Source organism: Podarcis cretensis (assembly GCF_951804945.1).
Source record: "Podarcis cretensis genome assembly, chromosome: 7".
NCBI lineage: Eukaryota > Metazoa > Chordata > Lepidosauria > Squamata > Lacertidae > Podarcis > Podarcis cretensis.
Window position 1 is genome coordinate 64,911,481 of NC_137176.1, and position 18,933 is coordinate 64,930,413.

At 43.8% G+C, this 18,933-nt stretch overlaps 2 protein-coding genes across 2 annotated transcripts; one reads left to right on the forward strand and one right to left on the reverse strand.

The window, feature by feature from the left end:
* The first annotated feature begins 384 nt into the window (after positions 1–384).
* E2F5 (E2F transcription factor 5) lies at positions 385–14,473 on the forward strand. The gene is made up of 9 exons (XM_079983163.1): positions 385–972; positions 5,472–5,581; positions 6,071–6,232; positions 7,819–7,862; positions 8,510–8,574; positions 9,618–9,879; positions 10,133–10,321; positions 11,233–11,277; positions 13,742–14,473. The coding sequence occupies exons 1-9, from the start codon at positions 772–774 to the stop codon at positions 13,849–13,851; spliced, it is 1,188 nt and encodes a 395-aa protein (XP_079839289.1). The 5' UTR covers positions 385–771; the 3' UTR covers positions 13,852–14,473.
* RBIS (ribosomal biogenesis factor) lies at positions 11,596–18,315 on the reverse strand. The gene is made up of 5 exons (XM_079983244.1): positions 18,173–18,315; positions 16,206–16,322; positions 14,931–15,047; positions 14,524–14,601; positions 11,596–13,491 (listed from the first exon to the last, which is right to left on the reverse strand). Exons 2-4 carry the CDS (start codon positions 16,317–16,319, stop codon positions 14,533–14,535), a joined length of 300 nt encoding a protein of 99 aa, XP_079839370.1. The 5' UTR covers positions 16,320–16,322; positions 18,173–18,315; the 3' UTR covers positions 11,596–13,491; positions 14,524–14,532.
* Positions 18,316–18,933: the final 618 nt, after the last annotated feature.

Genomic DNA, 18,933 nt, shown 5'->3' on the forward strand with positions numbered 1-18,933 from the left:
CACACAGTCACAACAGCAACCTGGTTGGGCGCTAGGAAAAGCAGCAGCAAAAGGGGAATTCAAACCCCACCAAGCCTGGAGCGGGGAAGCGCCGCCGCCGCTGCTCAACACCTGCAGGGAGTTTCGCAACGGGGGAACCAAAGGAAAAGCGACTGCTGGGACTCAAGCCACCACCTGGCTTGTCGTCGTTGCTTTCCTTTCCGGGCGGAAAGACAGGAGGGCTGATCATTTTGCCGGAGTCTGGGCTGCTTAGCGTCGCCCCAGGAGAAGTTTGCTCGGGAGGAGGGGAGCCGCGCGGAATTCAAGCGCGCGCACTTCCGTGCCTCGCGCAGCGCAACTTTGCGCGGAAAAGCCCCCAGAGAAACGCATGAAAACACCACTGCCGGGCACTTCGAAGGCGCCTTTTCCACCCTCCCCGCCCCGTTTGCTGCTGCGTTTCCCCCCGGGGACGAGAGAGGGGCGCAACCACCCCGCACCTCTCTCCCCTCAGGCTCCACCTTCTCGGGAAACGGAGCAGCTGCCCCCTTTTCTCTCGCTCTTCCCTACACAAAACTTTGTCTCCCGGCAACTGCGCGGGCGGCGTCACTTCCTCTCCCTTGCAGGCCAGCCGGCGGTGGGCGAGAAAAGGACGAGGGCTCGCTCTTGGGTCTCTGCGGGGCAGCGGCTCCGCGCGGGGACCAGCCGGGCTCCCTCGCGGCCGGAGGAAGGGCAGCCTGGGCGGAGGGCCACGTGGGGCCGCCGGAGGAGGTGGGTGGGTGGGGGGGATGCAGCATGGCCGCGGTGGCGCTGCCCGAGTCGGTTTCCAGTAGCCATGGCGGCGGCGGCGGCGGCGGCGTGGGGAGCCTGGAAGGCGGTGCGGGCACCGGGGGCGCCAGCAACAGCAGCCGGCATGAGAAGAGCCTGGGGCTGCTCACCACCAAGTTCGTGTCCCTCCTGCAGGAGGCCAAGGACGGCGTGCTCGACCTGAAAGCGGTGAGGGGGAGATGGGGGGCTTCGGTCCAGGCGCTGCGGGTGGGATCCGGGCGCTGAGGGAGGAGCGTGCATGTGCGTGTGTGTGTGAGACACACACACACACACACACACACACACAACGTGGGGTGCGATGGCCCTTGATATTCTGAGGGATCCAGCGGGAGGATCTCTCGACTGGGATCTGGTGTGGGGGAAAGTTCCATGTTGGGAGTAGGCACCTTTTTAATAACTCGCCCCTTTTCTGCAGGCTTTGGCGTATGTGGTTTTGCTTTTGCCCCCCTGCCCTGGGTGCGTTTAGCGGTGCTTCAAATTGATGCTCTGTGTTTCCTCCTAGTTGCCAGCGCCTGAACACGCTTCTCGGTTGCCCCAACCTAGAACTATAAAGTTGGAAGAGACCACGAGGGTCATCTAGTCCAACCCCCTGCAGTGCAGGAACCTTTTGGCCAACGTGGGTCTCGATTCCACGACCCTCAGATTAAGAGTCTACCTGACTTCTCTTAAGGAGCTTTGGGCAGTAGCAGTAGCCCCTGCTCTTTTCTCCCACCCTCTCTTACCTCCACAGACAAAGGTGCACAATAAGGATTTTTTTTGTGGCTGAGTAGGGATTTGACCCCTGCACTTGCTCATCCTACAGCTTGTCCCTTAAAAACTTGTATTTGCCCAATATGTGCTCTTTATCCCATTGTGCACAGAAGCCTACTTATGTCGAGACAAGCTGGTGGAAATGTTGGGGACATGACCCTTCCTGCGTTCTTGAAACATGTGGAGGGAAGGTTTTAATGTTTAATAGAATATTTTATTTTAATATTTTGTTGGAAGCCGCCCAGAGTGGCTGGGGAAACTCAGCCAGATGGGCGGGGTATAAGTAATAAATTTTATTATTATTATTATTATTATTATTATTATTATCTCTGTATAGAGCACCCTCTCCGCTTTATATATCCTGGGGAAGGTTTTAAGTAGAAAAGTATGTAACTTCTGAACTCTTATAGCATATCTGGATTGGAGACACATATGGCTGGTGGGGCTTTTTAGAAGGAGTTGGATTCATTGAGCTTGTTTTTAGGGTGAGTAGGAGAAACGGAGTTGTAGCTCAGCAGTAGAGTTCATTGGTATTACATATTGAGGAATAATCAAAACCAGAAGGGCTATAGAGTGAATCCCTTGGAGAAGTTTGGCCTGAATCCTTCTTTCTTCTATAATCTAAGTGGGGAACTTGCAGAATCTATTGTGAAGCGGGTAGTCCTAACTATGGGAAGCCACTGTAATTTACACTGGCTCGTTAGGCCAACGTAAAGTTGTGCCAGATCCAACCCCTTTCGAGAGCATGGCTACTGCCACCTGAGCTGGCCCAAGCCTGCCAGAGGGAAAACAAAATAGATTTTGACTCACGCCACCCATTTTGTCAGTGTAAGTTCCGCCAGGTTGCCAAGTCACGTGACTGAGCTGAACAGAGTTAGGATCCTGTTTAAGTATCCTCTGGCCGATCCCACCACCAGGAAGCCAGTTCTGGGGAACTTGCATTGGCCAAGCCACGTTGAGCAAGTTACCCCAGCATATCTTCAGCTGAGCCAGGGTTGGGGATATACACCATAGCCTGGCTGAGACTGAGATCTGCCACATCTTTTCTCTCTCATCCCACTGAGATGGCTATGTATTTTGTGTTTTTATATTGTGATTTTATCCTGTGAACCGCCCTGAGACCTGTAGGTATAGTGCGGTGTACAAATTTTATCAATTATAATAACAATAATTGTGACAAAAAATGAAGCGCTTTTTTGGAGAGAGATTTTCAGGGGTTTTAATTGAACCTCTAATAGAGGAGTTGTGATCATCTGGCACCAGACCTGGAACTGGACACGGGTTCAAATTCCTATTTAGTTCTCCATTCTATTGATGGCCCATGGCAAACTGCCACCCATTTCTGTGAGGATAACAATGGTCTCTTTCCCAGAACTGTTGAGCAAATATACAAGGCAAAGATTGTAAAACATTTAAAACTACTATTAAACTATTAGCAACTTCCTCCAAGGTGAGTTGCAATAAATTGTGTAGTTGCTCCAGAGTTCTGGTAAACTTGCTACTCCTTATTTTATTTGTCCTCTGTAACAAAAGGTCTGTAATCCACTTAATTAAAAACAGACATCAGGTTCAACAATAACCCCCGCCCCTCTACACATACAGAAACAGCAGTATGTAAACTTATGCAGGCTTGCCCAGAAATAAGCTCCAGCTAGTTCTTTTAAGCTTGTGTTCAAGTAAACTTGCCTAGAATCAACCTACCAGAATAATTTTGCTAGTAAAGTAGATTGGTTCTTTGCTCTTACACTACATAATGAAGGGTATTTTCAATAGATATTCAGCTGGGTAAAGTAAACGTAACTATAATTATACTCCAACAAAGGGCAGATTCATACACTTTCCCAAATAAAGTCCCTTTTTTCGTGACAGAATAGCATGCATGTTCACCTTCTTCCATCGATCACTCAGCATAAAGGGCATGTAACATGAGCGCTCCTCATATTTATCTAAAGGGATGAATCTAGTCTAAGTTAGATGTACTGAAGATTTCAGTGGGATTTAAATTTAGCTAACATCATTGGAGCCAATGGAATGTACATGCCTTCCCCTTTAAAAAAGGGGATGGGGAAGGGATATCTTATGTAGGGGTTTACATGTATGCAAGATGAGGGGGGTCTTGTGCATCCACTCCACCCTGGGGAAATAAATGATCTTTGAGTGTACAAACTAGGTCTTAGGTGCACATTGCCACATTAAGATTCCATCTTCCCTCCAATTAAAGCAGGAATGTGGAACGTTTTTCAACCCAAGAGCTGAAGTTCCTTGTGGGGGACATTGCAAAAAGGCTTGTATCAGAAGTGGATGGACCAGAGGCAAAAGTGGGAAGAGCAATAAATGTAACTCTTAGCTTTGTACAGTCGGTTTCATTCCAACTATGCAAAAGTCTGGTTTTTCTGCACACATCCCTCCAGGGGAGCTGGACGGATGGAAAGCGGAATGTTAATTTTGTGGTTAGGATTGTGTCTTTAGTGTTGAATGATCAACTATAAGCATGAATTTGGAGAGGAAGGCTGTTGTTAACAGCCCTAATTGGTGGTTAGGGGACGCAGGTAGCACTGTGGTCTAAACCACTGAGCCTCTTGGGCTTGCCAATCAGAAGGCCGGCGGTTTGAATCCGTGCGACAGTGGTGAGCTCCCATTGCTCTGTCCCAGCTTCTGCCAACCTAGCAGTTCAAAAGCACACCAGTGCAAGTTGATAAATAGGTTCTGCTGCGGCAAGGTAAACGGCGTTTCCGTGCGCTCTGGTACTCATCACAGTGTCTCGTTGCGCCAGAAGCAGTTTAGTCATGCTGGCCACATGACCCGAAAAGCTGTCTGTGGACAAACACTGGCTCCCTCGGCCTGAAAAGCGAGATGAGTTCTGCACCCCATAGTCGCCTTTGACTGGACTTAACTGTCCAGGAGTCCTTTACCTTCACCTTAATTGATGGTTGTAGGTTGGATCAAAGCAACAGCTTCTTTGCCGGTAGACGTGGATGAAAATGCTACAGTTGAAAAATGTGTTTTTCATTGTTGCCAAAAAGTGTATATCTATATATGTGGGTTAATGAACAACTGAATATTAAAGTGAAATTTGTCTCTGGTGGAATATGAACAGGGGGTGGAAGTTTCAGGCAGCTTGATCCTTAAAGAATTTACATTGGTAAGAGTCTTGGACCCATGCCAATGCAAAAATTTGAGGCTCAGAGCTTAGGCTGCTAATCACTTTGGCTGTTACTTGCAGGTTAAATTTTACTCTTTATGCTATTGCTTTCAGCAACAGTTCAACAACATAAAGTGTTCTAGAGCATACCTCTTGAGCATCCCTGATTTCCCCCCTTTTTACCTCATTACTTCTTTTACTCAAAAGGTCCATGATTTCATTTGTTTGGTGGTGTTCGTTACTGAGGTTCAATCTTAACCATTGCCATTATATTTTGGAATGATAGCAAAGCCCATAATAACACTGCTCTTCCATAAGTGACATTAAGAAGTTTATCTTCCTTTGATACAATGCATTGTCATCCTACTCCCTTCCACAAATCTTGTTCCCATATTTAGAAATGAAATGACAGATTATTCCTTTACATCCGGCTCAAGGAAAGCATGTTGTCTTTTCAGCCCCACTTACCATTTCACTTGTTCTCATGCATGGCTAATTCTGAAAGAACTCATTCCCATGTGTGGAATTCTGTGGACATGTTTTAAGGAGGTCATTCTTTTAGGCATTTTGCTTGAAGGTTACTGTCCCTGTCCAAGAGTCAGAGAGGGTGGTCCAACACATCTAATTGTGCATCTGTGACTGTGGCAGGTTGAAGATTTACCCTTTTAGGCTTGTGATTAATATTCTCTAGGAGGCTTGTACAGCTTCACTGAAGCTGTCTAATGAGCCTCCCCTTTTGCCCTTCATCTGCATAAATTATTCTTTATCTTACCAGGCTGCCGACACACTTGCTGTAAGACAAAAAAGGCGGATCTACGACATCACCAATGTTTTGGAAGGGATAGATCTCATAGAAAAAAAGTCAAAAAACAGCATCCAGTGGAAGTAAGATAACTGATTTTTAATTTTCTTACATAGAAATACAGAATGCTGTTTTCCTTCACAGATGAATGTTATCACTGTTAGGTATTTATGTAACGAAAATAAGGTATATATGTAATGAAAACAATGTATTTCAGCAATACCAGCTTTTGTATTCTCTGCAGACACTAGTCTCCAAGCAGTTGTTTGTCAGGACCTGAAAGTATATTTTGCCACAAATGCAAACCCTTTCATTGGTGGTCAGGCAACAGAGGCTCCACAGTTCAGCAGAAAATCACACATGAAAACCCAAAAAAGAGATGGATTGTCTCTCTTGTGCGCAACCTTTGAAAGCCTCCCTACTCATATCATACAGAATCAAAATGCAATTTAAACTTAATTGATATTACACTATTTATAGAATTAATTTTTTTGCTGCTATGATATCTTTTCTACTTTTGCCTTTTTGTTACTCATTTACAGTAGCATTGAATTTTTTTGCTCTCTCTTAAGAGGTGTAGGTGCTGGTTGCAATACGAAGGAAGTCGTAGATAGACTGAGGTACCTTGAAGCAGAAATTGAAGAATTGGAGCTAAAAGAAAAGGAGCTGGATCAGCAGAAACTGTGGTTACAGCAAAGCATAAAAAATGTCAAGGAAGATTCCACAAATAAATGATATCCTTTGAAACATGCTGTGTAATTCTTGCAGATGGAATTATTGCTGCTGTGCCTTGGTGAAACACAGAAAATGGAGATGGAATAAGTGATGGGCATTTTCTCAAATGGGAGTTTTGAGGGGTTTGACAACAGTTGATACTAATTTTTGTCTGCTATTTAAAATGAGTTGTGGGAACATAGACCTTTAGTGGATTAATAAGTGAAGTGAAATGCCCATCAGGAGGCAAAATTCCATACATGGCCATTAGCTTAGCATTAGCTACCAGTTGGATCCCATTCAATGTTTACATAGAAGTCTCGTATTCACAGGTGCTGTTTCAAGAATGGAAAGCATTCTCATACAAGGCAGTGCTTCCTTTTTCATTTACCGTATTTTTCGTCCCATAGGACGCTCCGTCCCATAGGACGCACCTAGTTTTTTTTTGGGGGGGGGGAAATAAAGGAAATTTTCCCCCCTTTATTTCCCCCCCAAAAGCAGGTTGGGGAAACTGAACCAGGTTGAGGAACGGCGCTGCGCCTCCCTGCTGTCCCCCGAGCTTGTGGGGCTGGCCGATGTCTGCCTCAGGCGGCAGGCTGCTATCCGCAGCGTGGGGAACCCTGCGGGGAACTCCTGCAGGGCTCCCCACGCTGCAGATGTCTGTCCGGCGCGCAGGGCACTCTGCTTCAGGGCGCCCCGCCCACCGGGCGGCAGGCTGCTATCCGCAGCGTGGGGGAACCTGCGGGGAACTCCCACAGGGCTGCCTAGGCTGTGGATGTGTTCCCGAAGCGCCGGGCGCTCTGCTTTCAGGGTGCCCGACGCTCCGGGAAGCAGGCTGCTATCCGCAGCATAGACATCCCTGCCGGACCTCCTGCAGGGCTGTCCAGGCTGCGGATGCGCTCCCGAAGCGCCAGGCGCTCTGCTTTCAGGGCGCCCGACGCTCCGAGAAGCAGGCTGCTATCCGCAGCCTAGACAGCCCTGCCGGACCTCCTGCAGGCTGCCTAGGCTGCGGATGTCTTCCTGAAGCCTGGAGAGCGAGAGGGGTCGGTGCGCACCGACCCCTCTCGCTCTCCAAGCTTCAGCGAAAGCCTGCATTCGCCCCATAGGACGCACCCAGATTTCCCCTTCATTTTTGGAGGGGAAAAAGTGCGTCCTATGGGGCGAAAAATACGGTACTCCCCCATTGCTGCAGCCCTCTGTACCATATTGCATCTTGGTCCAGATCGTCCCTCATCCACAGAGTCCTTTTTTGAGGCAGCAGTGAACTGGGTGACTTGTCTGAACAGAATTTTTTTTCCATTCATGGAACAGCACCTTTGGATTCAGGCTAATGGGACCTTTTAATACCCAAGATACAAAATGGGCAGAGGCTGCTTTTTGCTAAACAACTTAGAGCTGCTTTCTTACAATCAAATGGTATATAAATTTTGTTTTAATAATTAAAATGAATGTGTTTTTAATTATGCTATTTCAGTTACTAGTCCAGGGTATGATAGGCAAAATATTGAAACAGAACTACCTAACCAGCCTGGTAAATTTCCTAAAACGTACTTGAAAAAGGTCAGCAGTATCATGTTATTTTGAAACTTTCCTTGACACAGACCACTTTTTCATACATCACTCATGAAGACATTTGTGACTGCTTCAATGGTAAGTTGCTGAGAAGTTTGAAATGTTTGTTAAATGGTGTCAGGAGAAAACCCAGTTGTGTTCACTATATGGTCCCCTTATCAGTTAGTGCTAAAGTTATTAGCCATGCTGGCTGTGGTTTATGAGAGTTGCAGCTTCACAACACCTGGAGAGCTGCATATTCTCTGCCCCTGCTTTATGTAGACCTGGACTTCAGCTACAATCCTAAAACACGAGAAAGTAAGCCCTGTGTGAATACAGTGGCCCTTGATTTCAGAGTAAATGTGCTAAAGCAAAGATAGCACCAGATTTTTGTGTGCAATAGGGGTGGGAAAATAAAGCTGGTAGAATATGGGGAAGTGAAATGGCCAGTTTACGATCTCTTAAGACTTTCTTCCATTAAAAACATGATTTCTCTTTATACAGTGTAGCCATCCTGTACTGTTTTTTTCCACACTGAGATATAGCATATCTTATTTGATCATGTAACCCTTTGCAAGTATGCTGAATTTTATTTTGTATATTTATTCTGACATGTTTTCATCACCCATTGGCCATGTCCTTCAGCCAGTACAAAACAAAACAACAAAACAAAACCTCCCTGTATACTATCCAGGAATGTGTGTGCATGCATTCAGCTTAACACTTGACAATTACTCCACAATCAGGGGATACACTACTAGCAATTCAGGCTCCTTCTGGCACACAGTTAGAAGTTCCTGTACCTCATGTGGTATGTATAAACAGCTCTTTTAATCTGTGTGGTTAGCAAATATTAATAATATTTTTTTAAAAAAAGTTTTGGACTCAAGTAGTGTATATGTTCTAACTGGGGCTTGTGCTTACAGAATAAACTTGCAAAATTAATAGCAAATAATAGTATACCTAGTTTGTGTTCTAATCTGTTATTTTTTATGTTTCTTTGAAACATGCAGCATTCATCACTTCAACTATTAAATTACCGATAGTTATTTATGCTGAGCCTGAGTGAAACATATTTACACAATAGAGGTTTGGGGTTTTTTTTTTAGAATTTCCAGGAGGAAATACTTGCTCCACATTTTCAGTTTCAAGTTTCCTTTGCTGCTACAAAAGTCATACAAATAGCTTTTTGTCGCAGTTGGAAGGAGGAAATTGACCACTATTCCAAATGAGTGTTCACATCCTGATCCAAGAGAGAATTAGTGAGTGGTGCCATCTAAATTTCCAATAAACCCAGAACATTACCTTCTGAATGGTTTGAATTTGGCACTATTTGAAGCCATGACTTTGCCTGTCCCTCACCTGATGTCATATGACACCAGGAGAAGGATAGGTGGTTGCAGCTTGGCTCAAATGACTTCATGCGCCAAATGGGAAGCTCTGGCGGGCCTGGTTAGGCTCGGGGGGGGGGCAGAGGTTTCGCATCACTAGTATAAAGCAAAAGCATTATCACTACAGGCAGCAGCAACATTCACTGAAATTTTGATGCAGTTCTGAGACAGGATGCGCGTTCAGTGTGCAATTAGCTTCCAAACAGCTTGACCATGTGAAGGTATGTTGGGTTATGATGTAGATTAGAGGTGAGGAGGTATACTTCTGTACTTGTATCATCGTTCTTTATGATTTCAACTTCTCAACTAGCACATTCTCATCTGTTCAGTACACAGCTTTCACCTGCATTTTTTTTTACTTGTCCAGTTTTTTTTTTTACTTCAGTCCAGTTTGGCTTAATTGCTAAGCCTACTGCCATAAAGGATGGTGACTTTACCTTTTAACTTTGCTTCCTTTCTAAAGAGACAAAACAAATACCAGATCAATCTGAAGAGTCATTCGGGGCCTATCCATGTGCTGCTTATAAACAAAGAGTCCAGTTCCTCAAAGCCAGTGGTTTTTCCGGTACCTCCTCCAGATGACCTCATGCAACCTCCATCTCAGTTGCCAGCTCCATTGATTTCTCCTAAAGTGAATGTAGATCCTCAAAAGTTGGAGTCTAGAGATCCTCCTCATCAGGGTCAATCCCTTCCACGGATACCACCAGTCACAGATATATCAGCAGGTAGTGATTTCCCCTTTTCTCAATTAGCAGCAAATTAAAAATATAAGGGGGGGGGGGCAGGTTGAGCTAAGGATTTGTGGGTGGAAGACAATGCTATTCCCATTTTTGCTATTCCCATTAGCATCACTAAAAGCAAGTGCATGCCAATATTAAAATGTTAGCTTGTTTGTGCCTGTATCAGAAATGTTGTGTTCCAGAAATTAGCGTTGAACTAATACTGTTGATTTCTAATGTGAACTTTCCCACCCTGTAGACATCAGTTTGCAGGAGAGCCAGACGCCTGAAACTCTGTATGCTGGCATTCCAGATTCTGAGCTGTATAACAGCCTTATAGCAGAAACTACACCTAGCTCAAATACCTGCCAGTCCTTCCTTCCGCTGGACGTAAATAGTATTCTGAAGCCGAATGCGTTTGACATTGCAAAGATGGATGAGCCTGGAGGTAAATTACATACTTCGTTTGATTATAACATTGAAGGGGGGGAGGACAGTTGCTGGTGTTCTGAAGCGTAAAACAGGAAAAGAAAGCAGCCCAGTGCTATTTGGTGACAATGTTGAGCTGTAGGATTTTTATTTTTTTACTGTCTTAACATTGGCTGTATTTTGAGGAGAGTATCTTTGCTTTTGTAGTTGTTTTGTGAGGTGCTGAAGCAGATGTTCAAAAGGTTTTGGTGTAAATGGTATGGGATGATAAGAGTTGTAATCCAGAGTATATGGAGGGCACCAGTTTGGAGAAGGCTGACTGTACATAAAAACTAAGCATGTTTTATTATGAAAATACTATAAAGGAGTACTTGATTGTTTCCTAGGTACCCCTCTAGGGTAGGCTAAACAGGAGGTGTGCATGGTAGTTTACAAAATACTCTTCATAACTGACCTGGCATTTTGTTTTGTAATTTTCTGAATCCTGTAACTTGAGAATCATGCTGGGTGTTAAGCCAATCTGTATTCCCATTTCACTAGAGATACCAAAGAGTAGACTATAGTGGGAGCTCTACTTATGTTCACCTTCGGTTACGTATCCTTCGGGATACATACGCAGCAAACCCGGAAGTATTTTTCCGGGTTTCGCCATGCACGCATGTGCAGAAGTGGCACTTCCAGTTGTGAATTCCTTGGGATCCAACCAGAGCTCCAGAACGGATCCTGTTTGCAACCGGAGGTACCACTGTACATGAAATATTAAAAGACCATGGAAAATTTCAGGAGCCTTAAATACCTGTAGCTAGCTAACTCGTTTACTTGACTAACCGCACATGCCAACTGGAAATATAAAAGCCTCATAACGTTTTTTAGTCAATTTGATCTTATTGTCTATGTGGATAGCCATGAATTTGTTTTTTGTGTTCGTAGGAATAATTAACAGCGATATCATTGATGAATTGATGTCCTCTGATGGTAAGTTTATGTTCTCAGTGTCTCATCCTTCTTTACAAAGTGTGATGTCTCTGCTTCACTAGTTAACAGTTCCCTGCGAATGCCAGCTCAGCATCCCTTTGCTAGAGTTTTAGGTGGACATATACTTGAAGCAGTTAGATTTCATTATTCTTTTACCCTGTTCGAGTTTAGAGCATGTGGGCATTCTGCTGCAGTTAACAAAGCAGTGAGTTTCCCTAACTTTAGTACGTATGCCCTCCTCCAATCTTTCATTATAAACAATGCTGGGGTGACACTACTGGGACACTCCTTAGGAATGCAAGAAATATGTGAACAAAGTCAAACAAATTATCATTTTTATTTCCATTTGCCTGTGCAAAACTCCTAACAAAATAAGGAAAGGGTGAAAGACTGCAGTTTGCTTTTAAAATGATTTCTGCCCACAATTTTAACCACAGCCCTCTTTAGGGTCCAAAGTATATTTTATACTGTAGTTCCCACTTTCTTAAATATATAGCATCATCAACACAATCCTCTGTGTGTTTACTCAGAAGTAAGTCCTGCTGATTTCAATGGGGTTTACTGTCTGAAAAGTTTGCATAAGAGTGTAGCTTTAGATTGTGTTGTTCATATGACACATTTGGATGAGTAATATAGCAAGTTGAATGGCACTACTCAGAAGCACTAAGATTTACATTGAGTAAATCAGACCAGCAAACAGCTGGGAGATTAGCTCACTGAAAACACCAGGCAACCACCCATAGCCTCCAGATTTTAATACCAATTCCAGACTCCCAGGATTCATCAGGGTTAATTGAAACAGCATCCTTTTATTGCAGACTCTGAATGAGCAGATCACCCATTGTACTAATCTAATTGAGTGTGTTTTCATAATAATGGCAGGGGAACCTATAGCTGACAGCCTTTCCCACTTGCAAACTGTTACCTGTGAATTACTGCAACATGCTGTTTGCAGAATTATTCAGCAGCTTACCCACCAGCCTTCAAAGATCAGGATGGTATGCTTGAGTTTCTCACTTTAGCCTGAGATAAATTATGACTTTCTCACAATCACCCAATAAATCTGGTTTCCTACACTCTAAGAGTGTCATCTGTTCTGCAAGGATGAAGTTGAATCATCATAAATTGTTGCATGAGCAGTCTACAAACATGTACATTTGAAACAAACTTTTACTCCTCCAGTTTTACTCCTCCTCTTGCTAGTAGTTTCCCCCTGTCCAAAGCTTCATTTTGTTTTACACTTAACACATGGGATTGAATCCTGACTAGCACACTGGTTGAACTTGAGGCCTATTGGAATTAGTGAGGCTAAAATTTAACAATTTTAGTCAAGATTTGACCCATGATGCCCCTGTGCCAATATAGGAAGATTGTTGAACATGAATCTCAAACTAAACTCACCAGGAGAATGTCCCTTATGAAATGCTTCAGCAGACTCTGTCCGAGTTTTCTTTTTGCACAATCCAAAAAGTGTCATGTTCCAACACTAATAATTGCCAGTGGTGCATGAACTACATTGCAAAATAAATCTTTGCTCTGCCAAATTGTGTACAAGGAGTCTGTACCAGCAGCATGCCTGGTCCAAGCTTTCCCCACAAATTTCTCAAATGCCATATATAGTGTTTTTCCCTTTTGAATTTGCCCATGAATTAGGAGGTTGTGGGGGCTTTCCACCACCAAATCAGCTTTAGGTTGTCCCACTATCCCCTATAATAATTAAGCTTCCTTTTGGATTAAGTTTTCTCTCAAACAAAGATGTTTCTGATCTTTAGCATCTCGGTGAAATGGTTTTGTACTTCAGCTGTAAATAAAAAATAAATGTTCTCAGTCATAACTTTTTTCCGAATGAAGCAAGCAAATTCAACTTTCTTTGTAACCTTTGTAACCTTGTTGTGTAACATTAACAAGCCAACAAAGAATTTTTAATTTTATAATTGTGGTTGATAGGCTTTTTTAAAAATGGTTGCTTCACTTCAGTGCACTTGCTGTTTCAGAGGCCCACAATTTTAGCCCACCTGTTCAGAAAAATGACTTAGCCCCCTTCTATATGTGCACCATATGGATGGGAGTCTTCATTTTAAATAACTCGTGCAACGTCTCTGCTGTTGCCTGAAGACCATTGCATCTCGTGTCTTTTTTATTCCATCGGAGGCGTTCCAGTTGCTTTTTCCAAATTGTGTAAGCTGGTTGTGAGCTGTCCCTTCCGCTTCATACCTGAGGGGGTGGGGAAAATACAATTTAACACTTCTACATTTTCAGTATAGTAAATGTAGTGCGCCTTAACAGCCTTCCGGGATGTTGGGTGAATGTGGCAGCAATGATCATGGTTTTGGAGGCCGGGAGAATAATAATGCCAATTCAGAACTAGGCATCAGGATAGTTATGTGTTCATTTGCAAAGGACTGGTACTGTAGCTGTGTGACACAAACTGTGCTTAAATTGATATTTCTTTTCCCCTCTGCAGTCTTCCCCCTCTTACGGCTCTCTCCTACTCCTGGAGATGACTACAACTTCAACCTGGATGATAACGAAGGAGTCTGTGACCTCTTTGATGTGCAGATATTGAACTACTAGATTTGATGCAGCCAGAATGCCTCATCTACCTCTAACGATATAATATTGTAGACTTAATTTCATAACACAAGTATTTAAAATAATGAATGTAAAACTTCTGTAGTTCACCAACGCTGGGTGTACATTCTTCCTTGTACTTCATTATTTTGATCAACTTATAAACTCAGTAAAACAGAAGCTTCCTTTTACTGCAGTGCAGGGAATGGTGTTCCTAGAGATTTTACAGTAGCTTAATACAGTTACTTGAAAGCCCCAGTTCTTTTTAATTTGTTCTTTAGGAACCAAAGTTTCATAAGCCCAACTCTGCTTCCTGTACAACTCCAGACTGCTGCGTTTTATACACCTGGAAATCCTCTACGATCATTCCAAAATTCTGACCTTTTATGTCTTAAAACTTCCACTGCCAATTGTAGAATGAAGGGCATTAACTAGTTTATGCTACATTGTTTCAGTGAACACTTTTGTGGAGTGCCTTTTTAATTAGCACTTTATTTTGTTCTCTGTTTTTTACTTCTGACATTCCACATTCCTAGATTTAGGAAAGCACTATTTGTAGTTTGTATTAAAAGAGTGCCAATGCTTGTACATTAACAAGATTTTTAAAATAAAACTATACAAAGAGTTGCTTTTTGCTGATTTATCAGGGGGTGCAAATATTGATGTAATACGTACTATTTGGTGCTACAATTGGGACAGCAAGTCAGTAGCAGTATCCACATTGGCTGGTTCACCTTCCATAGCTTTTGGAATCTGATCAGGGAAACACACATGCTCAGCGATTTGGGTCCAGTGTCCATGTATAACTTAAGAAAACGCTTATAACCACCAACTTATTGAAAACTGAAGCCTAAATGCAGCGTAGTAACACAACAAAATATAATATAACAGATGCCAAATGAAAGAGTAAAAGGGGATATTTGGAACCAAACATATAGGAACAGATTTCCATGCCAAAATCAAATGCAATAAATTAATATCACAAAGTTCCAAGTAACACAATGGGTTTACATTCCCCTTATAGCTCTAGTACACTGTGAAAAGAGGCTTTACTTTATTTTTGTATAATGCAAAAGAATTACCTGAAAGCTCTTTGGAGAGTCTGATGAAATGGCTTTGGACAATTGCTTAACTTCTTTCTGTACTTCTGTAAATACCTTATTCACCATGTTAACCTTTTCATCGTTCACAATATTAATCTTTGGGGGGAAAGAAAACAAATTTTATGCTTTTGTATTTCAAGATCAACTTAAAAGCATTTTCTGTGCAGTAAGCTATAGAAACTCAATATGTTGTGTTTTAAAATAACTTTGGAGGGTATACATGACACTAAACTACACTAAGATTTCAAAAGTTCACCAAGGGAACCATTCTTACATAACGGCTCAGCTTGTTCATTAGGCTGAGGCAGGGTGAAGTCTTTCAAAAATATGCAAAAATAGATTTGCATCACTCACTTCCAAGAATCAGGCTTATAGATTTTAAACATGAGAAAATTACTACAGGCATTTCCAGACTGTTGCTGTTCTTGGGGCAATTCAATCCCATTCCAGCAGATTCAGGCTGTACAATTAAAGCTGATTTGGAGCTCTGGTTAAAACAAACCCATGTTCCCAAAAGATCAGACTCTCAAGTGATGAGGAGTGACTGGAAAATGGGGGATTACATTGCATCAAAGTGTTAGCTAATCTCTCCACAAACAAATCATTAAACAGCCAGTGTCATCTAATCTCTCAGCAAAGAAATCAGGATGAATGCTCATTAAACGGATAATCTAGAAGTGACCTGTGTCTTTATTCAGCCAAGAGAAAGTCATAGTCGTACAGCATGAGATTCTTAATCTCAGGGTTGTGGGTTTGAGCCCCATGTTGGGTAAAAGATTCCTGTATTTCAGGGGGCTGCCCTTCCAGCACTACAATTCTGTGAGTATTGTTGTTGCCTTTACATGCATATGGAGGGAGAGCTGGGTCATATTTTCTGGCCTCACTAACCTCAGTTGACGTTATGGAGATGTTGGGTCAGCAAGCACAATCCCATTCCCCCCGCCCCTAATTCACTTTGGATTTGAAGTCAAGAATGGGGCTAGTAGACTGTCCTGTACCTTCCATCACTCAGCAATTGCATACGCCATCCTTCCTCAACTTTGGGTCTCCAGGTGTTGTTGGACTACAACTCCCATCATCCCTGGTGAGAAGGGGATGATGGGAGTCGTAGTTCAACACCTGAGGGCCCACAGTTGAGAAAGGATGGCATATGGCACTAGAGTTGTTTCCGTTTCTCATGCACACCACAGGTTGTTAAGATGTTCCTAATGAAGAATCTAAAACAATAGCAAGAAGGAATTTTCTAAAACTAACCTTTTTTAGATTTGTTGTCACTGGCTTTGCTTTCCTTTTAACCTTTGCAATTTTCTTGTTGGCCACATGGAATACATTCATCGGCTTCTGACTTTTTCCCTTGTTCTTGCCCATTGCCTAAAACACTGTTTTCAAGAGTTTAAATAATGTGTTTTGGCTGCTGTAGTAAGCAATAATACTTAAAAGCTCATTGAATCTTTCATGCAAATAAGGCTGCAGTTTTACACACTAATGTGGGAAGAAGTCCCATTAAAGCAACTGAGACTTGCATAAAATGAAGCTATAAACCCAGATTCCTGGCTATTCAAGTGCTATGACACATAATAGCCACAATTCAACCCAGAATTCAAGTGCACACTTAAGTCAAGTATATTAAGATTGTAAGCAACAAGTTTAAAGGGCCAGCAGGGTGCAACCAGTAATCTGAATCAGTCAGTACAGCTTCATAGCAGAGCAACAGACCACCTCTCCCCATCTGAACCAACTCAGATGTTGCGAACATGATCTGAACTGTAGCCTAACAACATCTGGAGAACCAGGTTCGCACCCATCCCTTCTATAAAGGAGCACTAGAAGAAAAATGAGTTATATCCTCTCCAGAACTGTGTGCCCTTTCCCACGCACAGCCATAAAATGTCCAGCTGCACTGGCAGTCCTCTAGCACAGCCTTTTCCAGCCCTGAGGCCCCAATCTACAATTCCCATCAGCCCCAGCCAGCATGCCCAATGGTCAAAGCTCTTGGGAACGGTAGTCCAACATCTGAGAAGCTACAACACATCAAGGGAAGTAGGGCTGCATACGGGAGAAGAAGAAAATCTCCCCAATAAGAGTTCTGGGCTGGTTGCAGCTGTAAACAGGAGCACTCCTCTTAGGCCCTGAGGATACACTGCAACATTACATTGACAAGGAGAGTCTGATGGGTCGGGCCAAAGGCCCATCCAGTCCAGCAGACTGTTATCCCAGAGACCGCGCAGATGTCCTCAGGAAAACCTCAAGCAGGACCAGTGCCAGCTTTATGTATAAACTAAACAAGCTACTGCTTAGGGGCTCCCTCTCTTGCGCCCACCCCCCAAAAATTCACTATTAATATACTTCCTCTTAATTGTATTTCAGTTCAACAATTACTTTGATAACATACATATTCTGTTGTGTGCAAATGGCTTTAGATACCTATTAGGTGGTCCATAAATTACCACATAGCATATATTCAACGCAAAAAACAGCGACAATTTGTTGTTGACGAAGGACATCTGGACATATAAAGGGCCCCATTACCTTCAGTAGCTTAAAGGTAAAGGGACCCCTGACCATTAGGTCCAGTCATGGCCGACTCTGGGGTTGCGGCGCTCATCTCGCTTTATTGGCCGAGGGAGCTGGCGTACAGCTTCCGGGTCATGTGGCCAGCATGACTAAGCTGCTTCTGGGGAGCCAGAACAGCACACGGAAACACCATTTACCTTCCCGCCGGAGCGGTACCTATTTATCTACTTGCACTTTGAGGTGCTTTCGAACTGCTAGGTTGGCAGGAGCAGGGACCGAGAAGCGGGAGCTCACCCTGTCGTGGGGATTCGAACCGCCGACCTTCTGATCGGCAAGCCCTAGGCTCTGTGGTTTAACCCTCAGCGCCACATCAAACCTAAATCCGGTCCTGAGCAGGACCCGGTGAGCGCAAGAGCCCCTCTGCCCTCCTCCGGTTCCCAGCCATTTGCATGTAGGCGCATTGCTGCTTCCGTCCTTGAAGGGAGAGCACAGCCATCAGGGGTAAAGAGCCATTAACAGCGTCGCCCTCCCCAAATTTGCCCAACAAAACCTGGTGGCCATCACTGCCTCCTGCGGGGGGCAAAGTTCCGCAGTTGCACTCTGCGCCGCTTATATACCTCGCTTACACGAGGGTAAAACGCGGGTACACCCTGAAGTCCGAGCCCACGCTTTCCCCCCCCCCCACCCCGCTCTTCCCACGGCTTTACCTTCTTTGCACGCACAGCTAACGCCTTACAAACTCGTCCGGCTTCCAGCCTCTTCCCTTGCCTACTGCACCACGTGCGGCGCCGGCGCCTGACGTCATCCGAAAGCGACAGGGAGTTCCCCAGCTATATGGCCGGGTCAGAAGCTGCGTTGTCTGCTGAGAGCTCCCCTGTCCCCGCCTGGAGGAAACTTGCAGGGTTGTGTGTGTGTGCTGCGGTTTGATTAGATCTTAGCCACTAACTTCTGTTTCTACCTGATTTTATATTACATATGCACACAGTCAGCATTCCCTGCCCGTTGAGCATATTCAGTCTTCATTGGGTTGTTTTGGCGGTTCACTTGGTATTTTGAGTATTTTCGCAATCCTCAGGGCTCCCTCAAGCCAGCTTACACCACTCTCTTGTGGCTTTCACTGCAGAAGCAGCAACACTCAGTGTCTGAACACTGGAAGTAGAGGCAATTATGCTTGACAAATAAGGGTAGAAAGCTGTATATTCTGCAGACGATCACATATTTTTGGGAATCTCAGTTTTAAAATGGCATTGTTGGAGAAAACCTGCCTAGGCACTTTGGAAAACATAACCCAAATTGCAATATTAGCACCAAACTGAAGGTGGCAATGCGCTCTTAAATTTAATATATTTAAAAACACACGATGAATGTTGCTGGATCACATTAAACCGCATTTGAAGCACATTTCCACCTCACCCAAAGAATTCTGGACTCTGTAGTTTACTCCTCACAGAGTTACAGACTACAGTGG